Genomic DNA, 15,778 nt, shown 5'->3' on the forward strand with positions numbered 1-15,778 from the left:
TGTCTAGTGGCAATTCGGCATAAGGGATATTCGGCAGGGAAGTGGTAAGGACCGCCGTATGAAGAGTAAGGTGCAGGTAAGGCATGTGTGTATAGTGCCCGACACAATGGTATAAGATCCTATATTGTAAGGTTTTGACTATTTACATATTTCTTTTTTTCTGAATATAAACTTATTACTTACAGATACTTAATAAATATATTTATACTTATACTTAAGTAAGTATACTTAAGTGTATTAGAACTACAATAAATGCGGCAGTGCGTTCTCGAAAATTTATGCAGATCTGCCTATAATTATGTATAACGAAAGATTGACAATGCATTACTATCACTCGCAAATCCCATGGAATATACAAGTTTTTAAAGCGGGTTTTCAATAGATTTCCCAAGAAAGCATAAAGGCTGCAATATTACGGTATTTACTTATTAGGTAGCTCGAACGCACCCATACATAGTTCATTCATTTTTTTTTCATGAGTTCATGATTTTTTTTTTAAGTTCGCCAGCATTTTAAAATCATATAAATATTTAAATAAAAAAAATCATGGTACAATAACAACAGGTAAAAGCAATGTGTATTAAACAAGGTGTAATTGACAACTCAGGTCGGCTCTCTTTTAAGGTACTGTTATGTCAAAAAATATAAACAAATGATTCGAAATTCATATTTTTTTTTTTCAATTTGACTTTATACGATGGTTCTTCTGAGAGCAATGTCAAATTTAGTCACACTTTGCTGAATACATTTTGATTGTACCATGATTATTGCCCATGGTACAATAATTACAGGTAGCGCATATTTCGATCTGCCTTATTTGAAAAACATCATAGTTGCCCTCACTAAAAGGCTTACTGCGAGGGAATAGGGATATGTCCATACCGCATATACAATATATGTACACGTATTTTTTTAAACAAACCTTCTTGCAGAGGACTTATTTAATTTGCAAAAGCCGAAATAGGTATTTGCTTACCAATTTTGAATTTATTGGTATGGCTCACTTATTTTATTTTTCAAAACAAAAGAAAAAAACCTTCGAACTGAAGTGAGCCATACCAATTTTGAATTTATTTACAAAGCAAATGTTTTTTTTTCGGCTTTTGCAAATTAAATAAATCCTCTGCAAGAAGATTTGTTTAAAAAAAATACGTGTACATATCGACTGCTGAGTGGAAGATCGACCTATCTCGGCAACCAGTTCGAATACGCCATATCTCAAAAAACGTTTCAAAAATGTCCTATTTGAGAAGTTGGTTGCAGAATGCCCTATTTCAGAACCCGTTTCAAAAACGCCCTATATCAGCACATTTTCAATACATTTTGATGTAAGATAGGGCATTTTTGAATCGAATTCTGAAATAGGGCGTTTTTGAACCAAATTCTGAGATAGAGTGTTTTTCAATAAAATTCTGAAATAGGGCGTTCTTGAAAAGTTTTTTGAGATAGGGCGTTTTCGAACTGGTTGCCGAGGTAGGTCGATCTTCCACTCAGCAGTCGATATATGGTATATGGGATATGGAAATACCCTTTTTCCCTAGAAGTAAGCCTTTTAGTGTGAGCAACAATGATGTTTTTCAAATAAGGCAGATCGGAATATGCGCTACCTGTAATTATTGTACCATGGGCAATAATCATGGTACAATCAAAATGTATTCAACAAAGTGTGATTGAATTTGACATTGCTGTCAGAAGAACCATCGTATAAAGTCAAATTGAAAAAAATTTTATGAATTTCGAATCATTTGTCTATATTTTTTGGCATAATAGTACCTTACAAGAGAGCCGACCTGAGTTGGCAATCACACCTTGTTTAATACACCTTGGTTTTATCTTACTATGTTTTTATCACGGTTCTAGCTTCCTATTTTTTTATCATGGACTATATAAAACATATATAGTCGGCCGATGTGATGTAGTGGTAAGCAGTGCGCGCTTTCACTCATCAGCACCTGGGTTCAAGCCCTGGTCAAAGCAACATCGCAAAATATATAGAAAAAGGTTTTCTTCTTAACAGCGGTCGTCCGTCGGCAAGCAATGGCAAACCTCCGAGTGTATTTCTGCCATGAAAAACAGCTTGTCATAAAAATACAATCGCCGTTCGGAGTCGGCGTAAAACTGTAGGTCCCTCCGCTAACATATGTGTAAGCGCCAATCTATTATTATTACTGTTATATAAAACAATATAAACATATTATTCACTCTGTACTCAGTTTCATTCAAACTTGATTAACTGAATTTCCGTCTCAAAAACGATTTTTTAACTTTACCAGCATTGCGTCTACCTAAAAATAATTCGTTGATTTGTGAACAAAAAATGTGATAGGCGTGCAAAGCTCCGGTATTGTCTTTTAAGTCCATCGAGCATGGTAAATAGCTCACGATATTTTTATAGCGTTTTTTATACATAATTATTTTTTACCCAACGGAAATGTATCGCAAAATTTGGCATAAACCTTTACACCAAAGAAAAATTGTGAGTAACTGAAGTTAGATAGACGAAACCTAAAAGACAGTGGACGTTTTTCAACCATTCAAAAACACCAAAAAAACTGAATTTCCAACATTTACATTTTCCAAGTTGATGCCATCGGGGAAAAAGTTGGCAACTATTTTTTTTTCTGGAAAAAAGTGAAGATTTGGGTTGGCTTTCCTTTATGGCCGTTCGTTAAAGGAGCGGTGGGCGAAAGGTAAGTGGGCGTGGCACCTCTAACCAACCTTTTTGGAGAGGGAATGGACCGCCATTGACAAAAATGCACCTAGGTCCCCTATAGTTCCCTAGGGACCCCTTAGAAAAATTGCCAGAAATCACAGTCTCCATTTGCGTTTATTCGCATGAAAAAATGTTAAATATTCATTTGCACAATACATTTTTATATACACATTTTTATATACAAGACATTTTTATAAAACACCCAGTAACCAAAATAGAGAGAGTAACCACACAGAAAGGGAATTCTAGTTACCTCATCCGTTCCCAAGGTTACATCACTGGGGCGGTAGCCCCAGTTAGGTCACACAGAAAGGAGAATTCTACGTAGTAAGGGCTATAATCCCTAAGCGCGGCCGAAGGCCGCCTACGCAGAAAGGAATTCTACGCAAAAATACTGTGGACGCAAGTAAAAATTGCGATTTTTGGCCATTTTTCTAAGTGGTCCGTAGGGAACCATAGGGGTCCTAGGTGGTCGGGGGTTGCATTTTTGTCAATGGCGGTTCATGCCCTCTCCAAAAAGGTTGGTTAGAGGTGCCACGCCTATTCCACCTTCGCCCACCGTACCTTTAACGAACGGCCATAATGGAAAGTTTCCCCGAAGATTTAGATAGCTAAGAATTAACATTGAATATTGAAGACATGTCATAATTCTCAAATTAACCTCAAGTTATTCTCGAGCCTAAAATATATTCGGGAGTTTTGCTGAATCCATCGTAGTTCGACTATTCGTGAAATATATGAAAAAGCAATCATTGAATCCGAATTAGCGGAGAGCAGGTTGGACGCATATACTAGCTGCGCAACAGAATTTGATTTTGTGAATGCATGCCAGAACATTGAAATCACAGTGCACTTTTCCCCAATCTACAAGAGGGGAGACGCTGCTGTTACTTCTTAAAACAGCATAACTGATCCTATCGACGATACTGTGTGAAAACCAAAAACCTTCACAAATCAACTGATTGAAGCTTATCAGTGTAGTTTCAGACGACTTTCGCAGTTAATCAAATTCTGGAAAAGAGGCTTAGATAAACCAATCGACGTCCGACACCTTTTCGTCGATTTTAAAGCCGATTTTAATACCACGAAGAGAAGCTGTCTCTGCGATGCCATCTCTCCTTGGTATTTTGATATACTCGCTAAACAAAACTAAAACGGCTATGGTAAGTAACAATTGGAAATGCCAAGTGAAGCCAAGTGCTTCTCCACTTGGTCTTTCCAGCGCAGTGGAGGCCTCCCTCTTCTGTTACCACCAGCGGGTTTCGAGAGCTGGATTGTCGGTGTCCATACAAACGACATGGCCAAGCCAGCGGAGCCGATGTATTTTGATTCGCTTCACTATGTACATGTTGAGCTTTGAACTGCTCAGAGGTATTCCGTCGACACTAGAGGCTTTATGATTCCAATCCTCCTTGGCCAATTGGAATAGGAACGTGAGCATATTTTAAATACATTTATATGGGTTCTTCGCAAACGTGCCACCGGCGCCGCCATTCAAACGGCCCGAGAACCTGATCTCCATATATGAAATGCACTCTAAAAGTCTGCTACCAGATTCCTATCTTAACATTTGCAATAATCAACCGCGGCCTTGAAATCATTTAATTGCTGTAAGTACCCGCATCTCTAGCTCTCTACATTGAAGTCTCTCTTCCCTCTTCTTTCTGATACCACTCAACTGCCGCTAAGCACGATTAGAGGTTCACATTATCACTCAGAAGGGGAAAAAATCGATTCCTGGTTTGGCCCAAATTCAACAAATTTTCTTTTTAAATGCGGCTGCCCCAAGGCGTGCGCCTTGATGTGGTCACACAAAGCGGAGAGACCTACAATTTCACGCCGACTCAGAATGGCGATTGTATTTTTATGAGAATTTGGTTATCATGGCAGAATACACTCGTAGGTTTACCATTGTCTGCCGCTATTAAAAAATATATGTATATATCGTCGATGTTTTTGCAAAACCGCCCATCGACCAGTTGCCAAACTGCCTAAATCGCCGTTGTGACAAAATTGATATTTGGTAGGCCTGAACTCCAGGCATCGAGATTTATGCATTAAAATCGTTATTAAAACAACAGATTTGTGAAATAGAAGCTACATAGAGAAAATACCGCCTATCAAGGCAGTACCTTCAAAGAATAAACCGTTTACTCGCCCTCCTGTGAAATTTGAGTGCCGTAAGATAGGCGGTTTTGCAAAAACATCGACGATATATTTTTTTAAGTGTGTGGTACACTGGGCCAGAACACAGGCCCTGCGGAATGGTAGCGCGCATTGCTAACCTCTACATATGTACATTAGGGCTGTTCAGGATGTAGTGGAAATGGTCTTGGATTTGCAGTTGGAATTGCATTTGCAAGCTTTATGCTTTCTGTCATGGCAGCCTTGTGCATTTTATTGCTGTGGATTTACAAATGTAACGAATATGCAATTGCAAGGACATATGCAAAAGATCCTGAACAGCCCTATTATTTTAAAAAACTTATTTTTCAGTGGAAGCAGATGTCTTTATTCAGTAAAATGATTTACTATCAGCAGCCATTCGTTGAGCACCTGGTATACACATGGCTCCAGCCGTTGCCCTTTCCAACCATTCTAAAGGTGGTTTTCAGTTTCATCTTGGCAATACTAATATTACTGCCCATCATTTATCCAGCTGTGATATTTATTTGGTCATACACTGAAGTGCAGTACATACTGAAAAAGTAAGTTTTCGAATTGAAAAATATTAATAACATTTCCATACATTTAGATCATTGCCTTCTTTCCTTTCAGTCCTTTCAAATTGTCTTTTATGTAAGTAGGGACGTCGGAAAACATGGATGCATCGGAAATATCGATGTTTTGCTTCGATGCATCGAAAATTTTCCTCTTGACGTTTAAATAGTCGATGTATCGATGCATCGATGGTCTTTGAATAATGACATCTCTAATACATTGAATCGTCATTTTTTTTCAATTGTACAAAAAAGTGACTTTGGCCAAAAATTAAAATGGCTCGAAAAAGTTCCGTTACAAACATAATAAGCTCAGTTGCTGTAATTTATTTAAAATTTTGTACATTTTTTCTCATAAAATATTTTATTGCGAAGCATTATTGAAAAATGCTAGGCAAATTGATGCATCGATTACATATGCCCATCGATGTGTCGAAAAACATCAATGTACATTTCCATGCACTGAATCAAAAAAATACATTGACGTATTTTTGCAACTGACATGTATGGAACATTTTTTTTCATACCACTAGCCTAGACAAATCAAATATTTTGATTAATCAGATAATAGTTGCGTTCCTTATCTCCCATAAATAGTCCGAAGTAATCAGATTTTGTCCAAAAAGCGTTTCTTGACTTGAAAACGACAGCAGAAATGAGAGAGCAACTGTGACTCTCCTCAGTCCGAAGTAGTCAGATTTAGTCAGAAGAATTTTTGCTGGCAAAATCTTGAAAAGTGTCAAACTCAACTGAATTTAAATTAATGGAAATTAAAGAATACACGAAAAGTGAGAATAATCTAAAATCTAAAAACTAAAAAAAAAGAATTGAAAATGGAAGAAGGCAAAAAATAATTGATATAGCAAGTGTTATTGCGCTTGTGCTTGTGTGAATGTGTTTTTTTTCATACATTTCTATTCTTATTTGACATTAGTTTTGCTGTTGCCATTCTTTGGACTAAAAATTTAATTTTTGTATTCCTTAACTTTTAGCTGTTATTCTTTTTTGGTGAGCACATTTTGCCTACGCTCTTGCATGTTGAAACTTTTAAGATGGTTATGGTTATTACTGTCCACTAAAAAAAAAAATTTTAATTGATATCTGAATAGCTTTGTTCATTTCTATTTTAATATTGCTATTGACGTTTGTTTCAAGATTGTTTATTAGGAAAAATGCAAAAAGCAACAAAGTCTAAGCGGTAGAAGTTATAGCAGCTATTTCGGAGATCACCACATCTCCTCAACAGACTTCTTTTACTAGACTTCAGCAGGGATCTAACCCGCATCATCAATGTACAAACTCAGAAGCGCTAACCACAGAGCTATTCACATCCCCTTTGTTCATTTTTTTCGAGTTTGCTTTCAATCCAAATGCATATATTTTTATATTCCCCGCAAACATATTCTGAACGTTCAGAATATCGCTAGCTTAGAGTGAAAGTCAAGTTTTTATAAAAACTCATATTTTGATACAGGAGGCTAGAGAAGTTAAAAATGCATTGTTTCGAAAAGGATAAGGATTTGTTCTCGTTTATATTTAATGAATGGAAAATTTGCTAAAAGTATGTTCACATTATCGTAATTTACGGCTCATTTGTAATTTATAAGCAAATCATGCTGAGATCAAGTAATTTTGCTTTATAAAGTCTGATATTTTATCATAAATCCAAGAACCAACACTGTTGAGGAAATTTAAAAAAATGCCTAAAGGAATGCAATTATTTTCGTTTTTTTTTTTCTTGAAATCAAGTACAAATCACACACTCGTACGTGTACGTGCTAATCACATATCAATAGAAATGATGAAAGAAAATGTGAACGTTCTTGATTTATGTGAAGTAATTCGATTGAAACAAAGTAATTTATGCTGTAATGTGAACATAGTTTAAGTCCAAAATGTTTTATTCAAAGTTTTGCAAAATGCTTGAAGAAAATGAATATAAGTATTTTCCTCTTCTGTAAAAGTTTTAAAATGAGACTCAGCAACCTTTCAGTCTAAGCTAGCGATACATAAGTCCGAAATATGACTTTCAAAAAATACAAAACTTTACCTCATATATGAATTCTTTAGGGGTCTTTTATGATCCAAATGACACTGTAGGGACGCTAAAATAACACCAAAAAACGCTAAAGCGCGTTAATTTAAGATTGGGTCGCAGAATACAGATCTGTACACCGTTTCTCTAGATCCTGTAATTTTTCCAAGATATTTTTATTTTAATGGCCTTATTCATAAAAAATAAAGTAGCTTTATAAAAGGTTTATAAATCGAAAAATTTATGAAAACGTTATTTTATAAAGCTCTTTAAACCTACTTTTTTTTTTATGAATAAGGCCATAAGTTTGCATGCCGAATGAAAAAAATTCAAACTTTAGATAGAAAATGTTACTCATACGCCATGTACGAGTATGATGGAGTACGCCCATGTACGATGTGGCGTATGAGTAACATTACGAGTATTTCCCGCTTTACATATCTCATACAAAAAATTATTGCACATTTTCATTCGACCATTTAAAAGAGGTTTATTTATCCACCGATTTTCATCGCTAGTAGCTTGATTTTTTGACAAAAGGACAGACTTTAATACAAATAAAAAATAAATAAAATAAAAACCTTTTTAATATACCACGCTTTTGTAAATGGGCTAAAAATTAGAAAATAATATTTCTCAGTTCCATAAAATGTGTTTTGATAACTTTTGATATTGAACTTTTAGCAAAAGTCATTATAAACAATTTATGAAATTGAAAGCATTGGATTTAATTGACAATAGTCAAACAACATAACATAGACCTAAAACTTCTACAGCGAATGCACAAATTTGAGACCGATGTTTTCGTTATTCATATACCCGCATACATGCATACATATATTACTTTTTATATCAATTCAAGTCTATTACATGCTCCCCACGCTTTTCATTTTCAATCTCACAAATTGTTTATTATAACTAAATCAAAAGTTATCAAAACAAATTCCATAGGACTGAGAAACATTATTTTTCACTTTTTAGTCCATTTGTAAAAGCGTGGTATATTAAAAAGTTTTTTATTTTATTTATTTTCTACCTTTTAATCTTGTGTCTGTATAAAATTTTGCAACAGATATGAGAATAATTTAACTTGCAGTGAAAAAAGAACAGAAGACTATTGCGCAAAATATAATACACAAATGTTTGCGCAAATACAAATTAGTACAAATAAGATTCTTATTCGATTCCTATTTGTAAAAGTAAGTATTTGCATGGTTTTGTGCATATGCACAAAATGCAAGCAACATGTTTTGTGCTCACATATGGTATGTACATACATACATACGAGCACCAATTAATTTCATTTAAAGAAATGGCTTGACGTCCATTTCCGCTGTAGCGTATGTAGTGCATATTTTTAGGCGCGATATTTAACTACTTCAGGCAAGGCCTACCGTCGCGGTTGATGTCTAGACTTTTGTATAGGAACTTTGATTATAATCTCTAATTATAGCTAAAAATGGTGTCTGGACATACAACATTGCAAGTTGATAAAAGCGTTGTAAAATACATTTTGCCCTTGTTAATGCTTGAATTTTTTTCATGAAAATATCTTTGGAAAATGACCTCATCTGGAAAAAGGTATACAGATCAGTAATCTACGACCCAATTTAAAGTTCACGTGTTTCGACGTTTTCTTGTGTCATATCAAAACTTTATCAGGCATGTTCTGAAATTCGAAAATTTGAAATCGACTCGATTTCGATAATTTTTTCGATGGTTTTTAGTCCAAAATTTTTTAAGTCTCGCATTAAAATGATTTACTTCATATCGCTGTTGCTTCCTTTATAGTTTTCAGTTAGAATATTCACTCTTTTCATCAGATAGAATTAAAAAATATTTGGCAAATCGAGTCGATTTCAAAGATTCGAATTTCAGAACATGCCTGTATATTTTCCTTATAGTGTTATGAGTCTGCACTGTGTTACAATAAAAACAATACAGATTCGGCATTTCTATCTGAACTTTTTTTTATAAAAATTACATGAAAAATATTAATAAATAAAATAAATATAATTTGGCAGTAACAGCTGATTTTTAAGGTACACATCGCGCATTGGTTTCAATAGTGTCATTATCTAAAAAATACAAATATTGTTTAATGTTTATTATTATTTTTTAAATACAGTTCACTAACTAACAAAAACCATAAGTGCGAATTTCAAACTTTGCTGAAAAATTAGAAAATTTCAACAAAATATTAAAACGACAAACTTTTTATTACGAATTTTTAGAAAAAATATATGTAGAAATGCAGCTTTATGCCCATTTAATTTTAGTTTAAGAAAATGCATGTTTCGAATAGCTAAGAAATCGCGTTGATTTTTTATAATTTGTTTACTGACGGCGTCACGCATTTTATTCCATATGAAATAAGTACACATTTTGTTTTTGTATGGAAGAAATTAATACCATTCGCAAAAAAAAATATATATAAATCAAAGCGAACTCCTAAAAATTTGAAACTTAAACTTTATGTCGCTAGAATTTAATGGGTTATAAAACTGCGTAAATACTATGAATTTTTCTAAAAGTTGTAAAAATTTTCAAATTATTCTACAAAGTTTGAAATTTGGAAATACATTTTTTTCTTACCACGTGGGCTGTATTTTTTATAAACAAATAATTAACATTAAATAATCAAAAGAAGAATAGCAAAAATGGTCAAAATATCGTGTCCGTATTATTTTTCACATGACTATATCGATAGCCTGTTCGAAAACGCCCCATCGCAGAAAACTTACGGCAATTCGCAGAAACTGAAATATTTTAGTAAATACTAAAGCAAAACTATCCAAAATTAAAATTTGGGGCAACATTTTGGAAAGAAATAAGATTTTTAGAAAATTGTGAAATAAGGTTACCTCAGTAACCGCTTAACCGAATGCTCCCGATATAAGCAATTAGGTATTGGCCCCTATGATGAGTTGGATTCGATCTTCGACTGTGGTCGAAAGTGCTGATCGAACGAATTTTCATTTGGTATTATGACGCTCGTCATAGTATATTTTTCACCTCTGAGAAGCTTTGTTTACAGATCGAGCTAACTAAGTAGTGTGCTTATACATATGTATATATGTAAATTTGTGTAAATTAAAATGAATTAAAAAATAAAGCGAGTTTATAGAGACGTGGTAAAAATTAGTACAACGGAGTTCTGGTTCAACGATTCGTCAGAGGATGGGAGCTTAGACAACTGGCCAGGAGCAGAAAACGTTTAAGAGACTTACCTATTCCTTTTTCCTATTCTTACAACACTGACAAAATTCATTGTATGACTATTGTCACAATTACTGCGTCTAAAACACAATATAAACATTGCTTCGCCATTGTCGCGTTCTCAGTAGGTCATAACAATAACAATGACAATTGTCACCATATGAGAGCTTAAAAAAATTTCCGGTATAGCATTAGACGCAATAGTAAAGACAATAGTCAGCCGCTGAGTTTTGTCAATGGCGTGGGAATAGGGCTGTAAGTGTAGTCTTTCAAATATATTTTGATATACAATATATTTAAGAAATTTTGTGATCCAAATCTATTTAAAATAAACTAAAACTATAAACAGCTCTATGATTTAGTTCTCAGAGATCGTGCCAACAGAGTATTGGGATTTTCTTTCATAAGTAAAACCAGCCTTTCGAGCTTGTGTTTAGTGTTCACGACGTTAGAACTGCATAAAATCAATAACAATTTTTTAAAATTAGTGTCTAGCCACCAAAAAAGTAAGAAAACAAATGCAAAATCATAAATTTTTCACAATTTTCTAACACTTAACCAACGAAAGCAAAATTTTGTTCGACAGAAAATTCGATACTCAACGGAAATTTCGACATGCTTGCATAGCTCATAATACGAATTTCACTTTCGATTTTCTTCGCTGACTATCGAAGATCGAAAGTCGAATGCAACTCATAATAAGGGCCATTGTTATTGGAAGTCTTCAGAAGGGATACAAAGTTTTCCGATCGAAGAATATTACAAATTACAATTTTCAAGAAATCTATACAATTTCTACGAAAACTTGTTTTTTTTCATATAAAATACATGGGAAACTTTGAGCGCTTTGAGCGACCTCTAAATATTTTTTGATTTCAAAATAAAACAAGTAAAGAAGTATAAGTTCGGGCGGAACCGTCGTCGTCTTTTCAACTTTCTCTGAACTGCCTTTGCATGATAAATAGGGGTGTTTAATCGATTGCAAACGTTTTCGATAATATGCAGAGTTAGACTTAATGATATAATTGAAGCTAGTTAGGTACAAATCGATTAAGTGCTTACCGAGGTACACTTAGTTATTAGTAGTTAGTAGTTATAAAGTGGGTCTTATTTATTGTTAGGAGATTGTTGTAACTATTAACTTGAAGTGAATTAGCGTTCTCAGTTATTGAAATATCGGAGTTTTCGTATTTCTGAAATTTACCGTTATACGGGAAGCGGGTGTAGTTTTAGTCCGATTTGAGTAATTTTCAACAAATTGCTTTTCCTTACCAAGGTTATTAAGTGCATCGAGTTTGGTGGAAATTGATAAATCGGTTACCGAGATACACAATTGTGTTCATAAGGGGTGGCGCCACGCCCGTTATCCAAAAATTTATAATAGTCTAATTTTTTACTCAGTGGTCATTACAATAATCGATTTTGAGTCAATTAGCTTCAGTAGTTACAGATTTATCGCAGTTTTCGTTTTTCTGTAAATTACCGTTATATGGCAGGTGGGCATGGTTATTGCCCGATTTCAAAGATTTTCAACAGATTTCTTAGCTAGACCCTGGTCAAGCCTCGTACCGAGTACTGAGATACAGCATTTCATCAAAAAAATCCTAAAATTTCATAACAATATTATTTTTTACCAGAATTCTACTCCACATACTAGTTTTCAACAATTTGCATCCAATATTTACTGAAATATCACAGTTTTTGCATTTTTCGAAAATACCGTTGTATGGGAAGTGAGCGTAGTTACAGTCCGATTTCGCCCATTTTCAGCACCAACCTACCTTGGTTAAAGGGCAGCCTACAATGTATAAAATCTCGTTGAGATATCTCAATTTTTGCTCGAGTTATCGTGTACACGGGCAGACGGACGGACGGATGGAATGNTGTAAAAAAAGTGAGGTGGTCGAATTTCGACAACGGGGCGATACTAGTTTATATTAATTGATAGAAATACTCAATTTGCAGAGCTAAACATATTTCCATCAATTATAGTTTAGAAATAAGAGACTAATGCTTTAGTTTGATGCATTTCCGAATAGAGGATACCCTAGAAATATGAAGGCCATTTTTGGTCTTTACCTTTTGTTTGTAAGCTTGTGTTACAAAACTATTCCATCGTTAAGTTGTCTTGGTTTCTTGTTTTATTACAAACCGATTTAAATCTTTTATTCTAATCCTCATCACTTTTCAGCCACTACGATATAGCTTTCTCCGAGAAACTCGACGTCCTCGGCTATCTGCAACGTCTCTACTCATTTCGTATTGTCAACGCGAAGTACAACCTTTTTTTGGTGTTGTACTTGGAACGCTGGCGGATAGTGGCTACGGCAATTGCCTCTACAATTGACTATGTTAGATTGGCGTTCTGCTTAGTATTCAATCCATAATTAAAACCACGCAATGGGCAACTATTAAGAAATGCACACATGAAAAAATACGCTGATGTTGCAAAAATTCCAAATAGCAATGCTTAGCACATTCATTTAAAATGAATCGGATTTTTATTAAGATTGATTTTTTCGGTACCATTTTAAGTTTAGATATATTTATATATGTACGTGTGTATGTATGTATATATTTATATGCATTTTGTGTGTATGTAATTATGTACTATATGCTGCATACTTACATATGTATGTATGGATTTGTAAACATTATAAACTACAAATATAAAAATTCTATGTAATTAAGTGCGTATTTCTGTGTGTGTTCCAGTGAGTATGCTTGAAAATTATGATAATTTAGTAGCGAATTCATATTACTTGCTTTTTGCTTGACTTGCGTACAAGCTGCTACGCTGCAATTTTCAATTTAATTTAACACCATTGTTGCAAGCATAGCTGGCATTNACAAACAACCGTTATGCGAACAAAGTTAATATACCCTTGTGCAGAAGTGCGCTCAGGTATAAAAAAACGGGTATAATTTTATCCCTAATGTACATACATACGTATTTCAAAAATTAAAAAATCTACGGCATTTCTAAGATTTCGCTAAGATTTAACATTTGAGTAATCTGCTGAAAAAAATTATTTTTATCAAATTTTAGAGAAGTGTGCTTCGCTCATTTTCAGTAATGGCTAAATAAATCCTTCCAAACTTTGTGCACGCCAAACAATTTTTAAATCGAACAATAGCCACGCCCTCTTTCTATATAATGACTCATATAACTCAGAAATGTGCAAATAAGATACATTTTTATGCACGTGCGCCGTGTAAAGGAAGGTCGGTTCCGGCCGAACTTACGACTTCTTGGTTTTTTTCTGGAAAAGCTTGTACGAACTTCAGAACGAAAGCACAATCAAAGAAAAAATAGTCCCCTTTCAGACACGTCAAGTCTTGAAAGCAATTTTTTTCTAATTTTTTTTTTGTGTGTGTTTCTATTTGCTTCCAGACGCGTCAACTTCAAGTTCTTGGTTTTTAAATGGGAAGCAAAGAGACAAGAAAACTTGAAACGAATTGACGGTACGGAGGTTTCTGTACTCTTCCCCTATCTTCCACCTCCTTCGTCATGGAACGAGCAGATTTGAAAAGAAGACTTGACGGGTCTGAAAGCCGACATAATGAAGCAGAAATACAGTCAGTGTCCAATGTACACTGTGAACATCTTGTTCTAGTATAATATTCATAACTATTTTGATGAACAATTTTTTGCATTAATTATTTGTGAAAATATATGTAGATCCTTCTATAACATAAACCATATAAATCAAAATATCACACTAGTTCACAAAAATTCAAACAATTTTCATCAAAATACCAAAATTTTTATTCAGAATTTCTAGAAAATTTTCGAGTATGCAGTAGCCCGTTCAATTATTAGTAAGACTACAAGTTTCAAGTCGCTAATAATTGTTTAGATTTTTTTTGTAGGGGGTGTTGCGCGTTTTTTTCCAAATAACGCATGATAAAAATCTTTTTATATGGAGAAAATTTTCTATTAAAATTTTTGATGAAAATTATTTGAATTTTTCTGAATTTTATATAAAGTGCGGAGCTTTGATTTATACAGTTTAAGTTAGAGAATGAACTATATTTTCATAAATAATAAATGAAAAAAATTTGAATGAAAAATAATTGCGAATATCATTATTATTATTAAAACAAAGTGTGTACACACATTTGACACTGACTGTATATCAGAAAACATATCGGTTTGGCCAGCATCTGAACATACATATGTATGTATTTACATAGGCTGAGTTCAGAAATACATCAAGCCAAAACATCCGCTTCTTTTATTTTTAAACCATAATGGAAAGGTCTTATTTGCGCAACTAAGTTCTAATTCAGGATTTAACCGTGTTTACGTATGTTGGATATATCCATCAATTATAGTTTATAAATAAGAGACTGATGCTTTAGTTTGATGCATACATACGTTCCGGCTGCACACCATAGTAGGCACACGCAGCCAGAATTATTATCTACATATGTATATATTAATACGCTAACGAAATCCCATACAAATCTATTCCTCCCTACTGCTCCTATGTTTCTCAACCAATTTGAATGATTCCTCTTTTGTTCGAAAGGTATTGCAAAGGGGAGGTGCGCATTTTGTTTGTTTTTTCAGTAGGTGGAGTGGGAGTGGAGTTATTCCGAAAAACTTCATTTATGGTCCGATTTGCTTCAAATTCAAAATGCATATTATAGGTGGCTCCAGAGCCGAGTTATTCCAATTTGCGTATAAGCCTATGAATGCCAGCTTTGGTTTCACCATCTACTATCTATATTAATACGCTAACGGATTCTCATTCAAATCTATTCCTCCCTATTGCTCCTATGTTGTCAAGTGCATTGGTGTAACTTAAAATGTCATACTGTGGTTCGAATATCTATATATTAATACGTTAACGAAATCCCATAAAAATATATTCCTCATTTACATACATATATTTATTACTTTATCTGGTTTACTTCACGTTTTAAAGTTTCGACTATGTCATCTTAAATATTTACCTGTACAAAATCAACAATTTAACAATTTAACTATTCACGTACCTCAAAATTTGATGTAAGACCTGTATTCAATCTTATAAGTGATTCATCACTGGAAGGAATCAGATTCTTAGACAAAGAAATTGCGAA

At 33.9% G+C, this 15,778-nt stretch overlaps 1 protein-coding gene across 1 annotated transcript; it reads left to right on the forward strand.

Annotated features, from left to right (window-relative positions):
• Positions 1–2,249: 2,249 nt before the first annotated feature.
• Positions 2,250–13,529, forward strand: LOC108358409 (uncharacterized). The gene is made up of 3 exons (XM_017609732.1): positions 2,250–2,476; positions 5,210–5,421; positions 12,879–13,529. Exons 1-3 carry the CDS (start codon positions 2,432–2,434, stop codon positions 13,072–13,074), a joined length of 453 nt encoding a protein of 150 aa, XP_017465221.1. The 5' UTR covers positions 2,250–2,431; the 3' UTR covers positions 13,075–13,529.
• The last annotated feature ends 2,249 nt before the right edge of the window (positions 13,530–15,778 follow it).

This window comes from Rhagoletis zephyria, unplaced genomic scaffold, assembly GCF_001687245.7.
Source record: "Rhagoletis zephyria isolate East Lansing unplaced genomic scaffold, Rhagoletis_zephyria_1.1 Rzeph_scaffold_00249, whole genome shotgun sequence".
NCBI lineage: Eukaryota > Metazoa > Arthropoda > Insecta > Diptera > Tephritidae > Rhagoletis > Rhagoletis zephyria.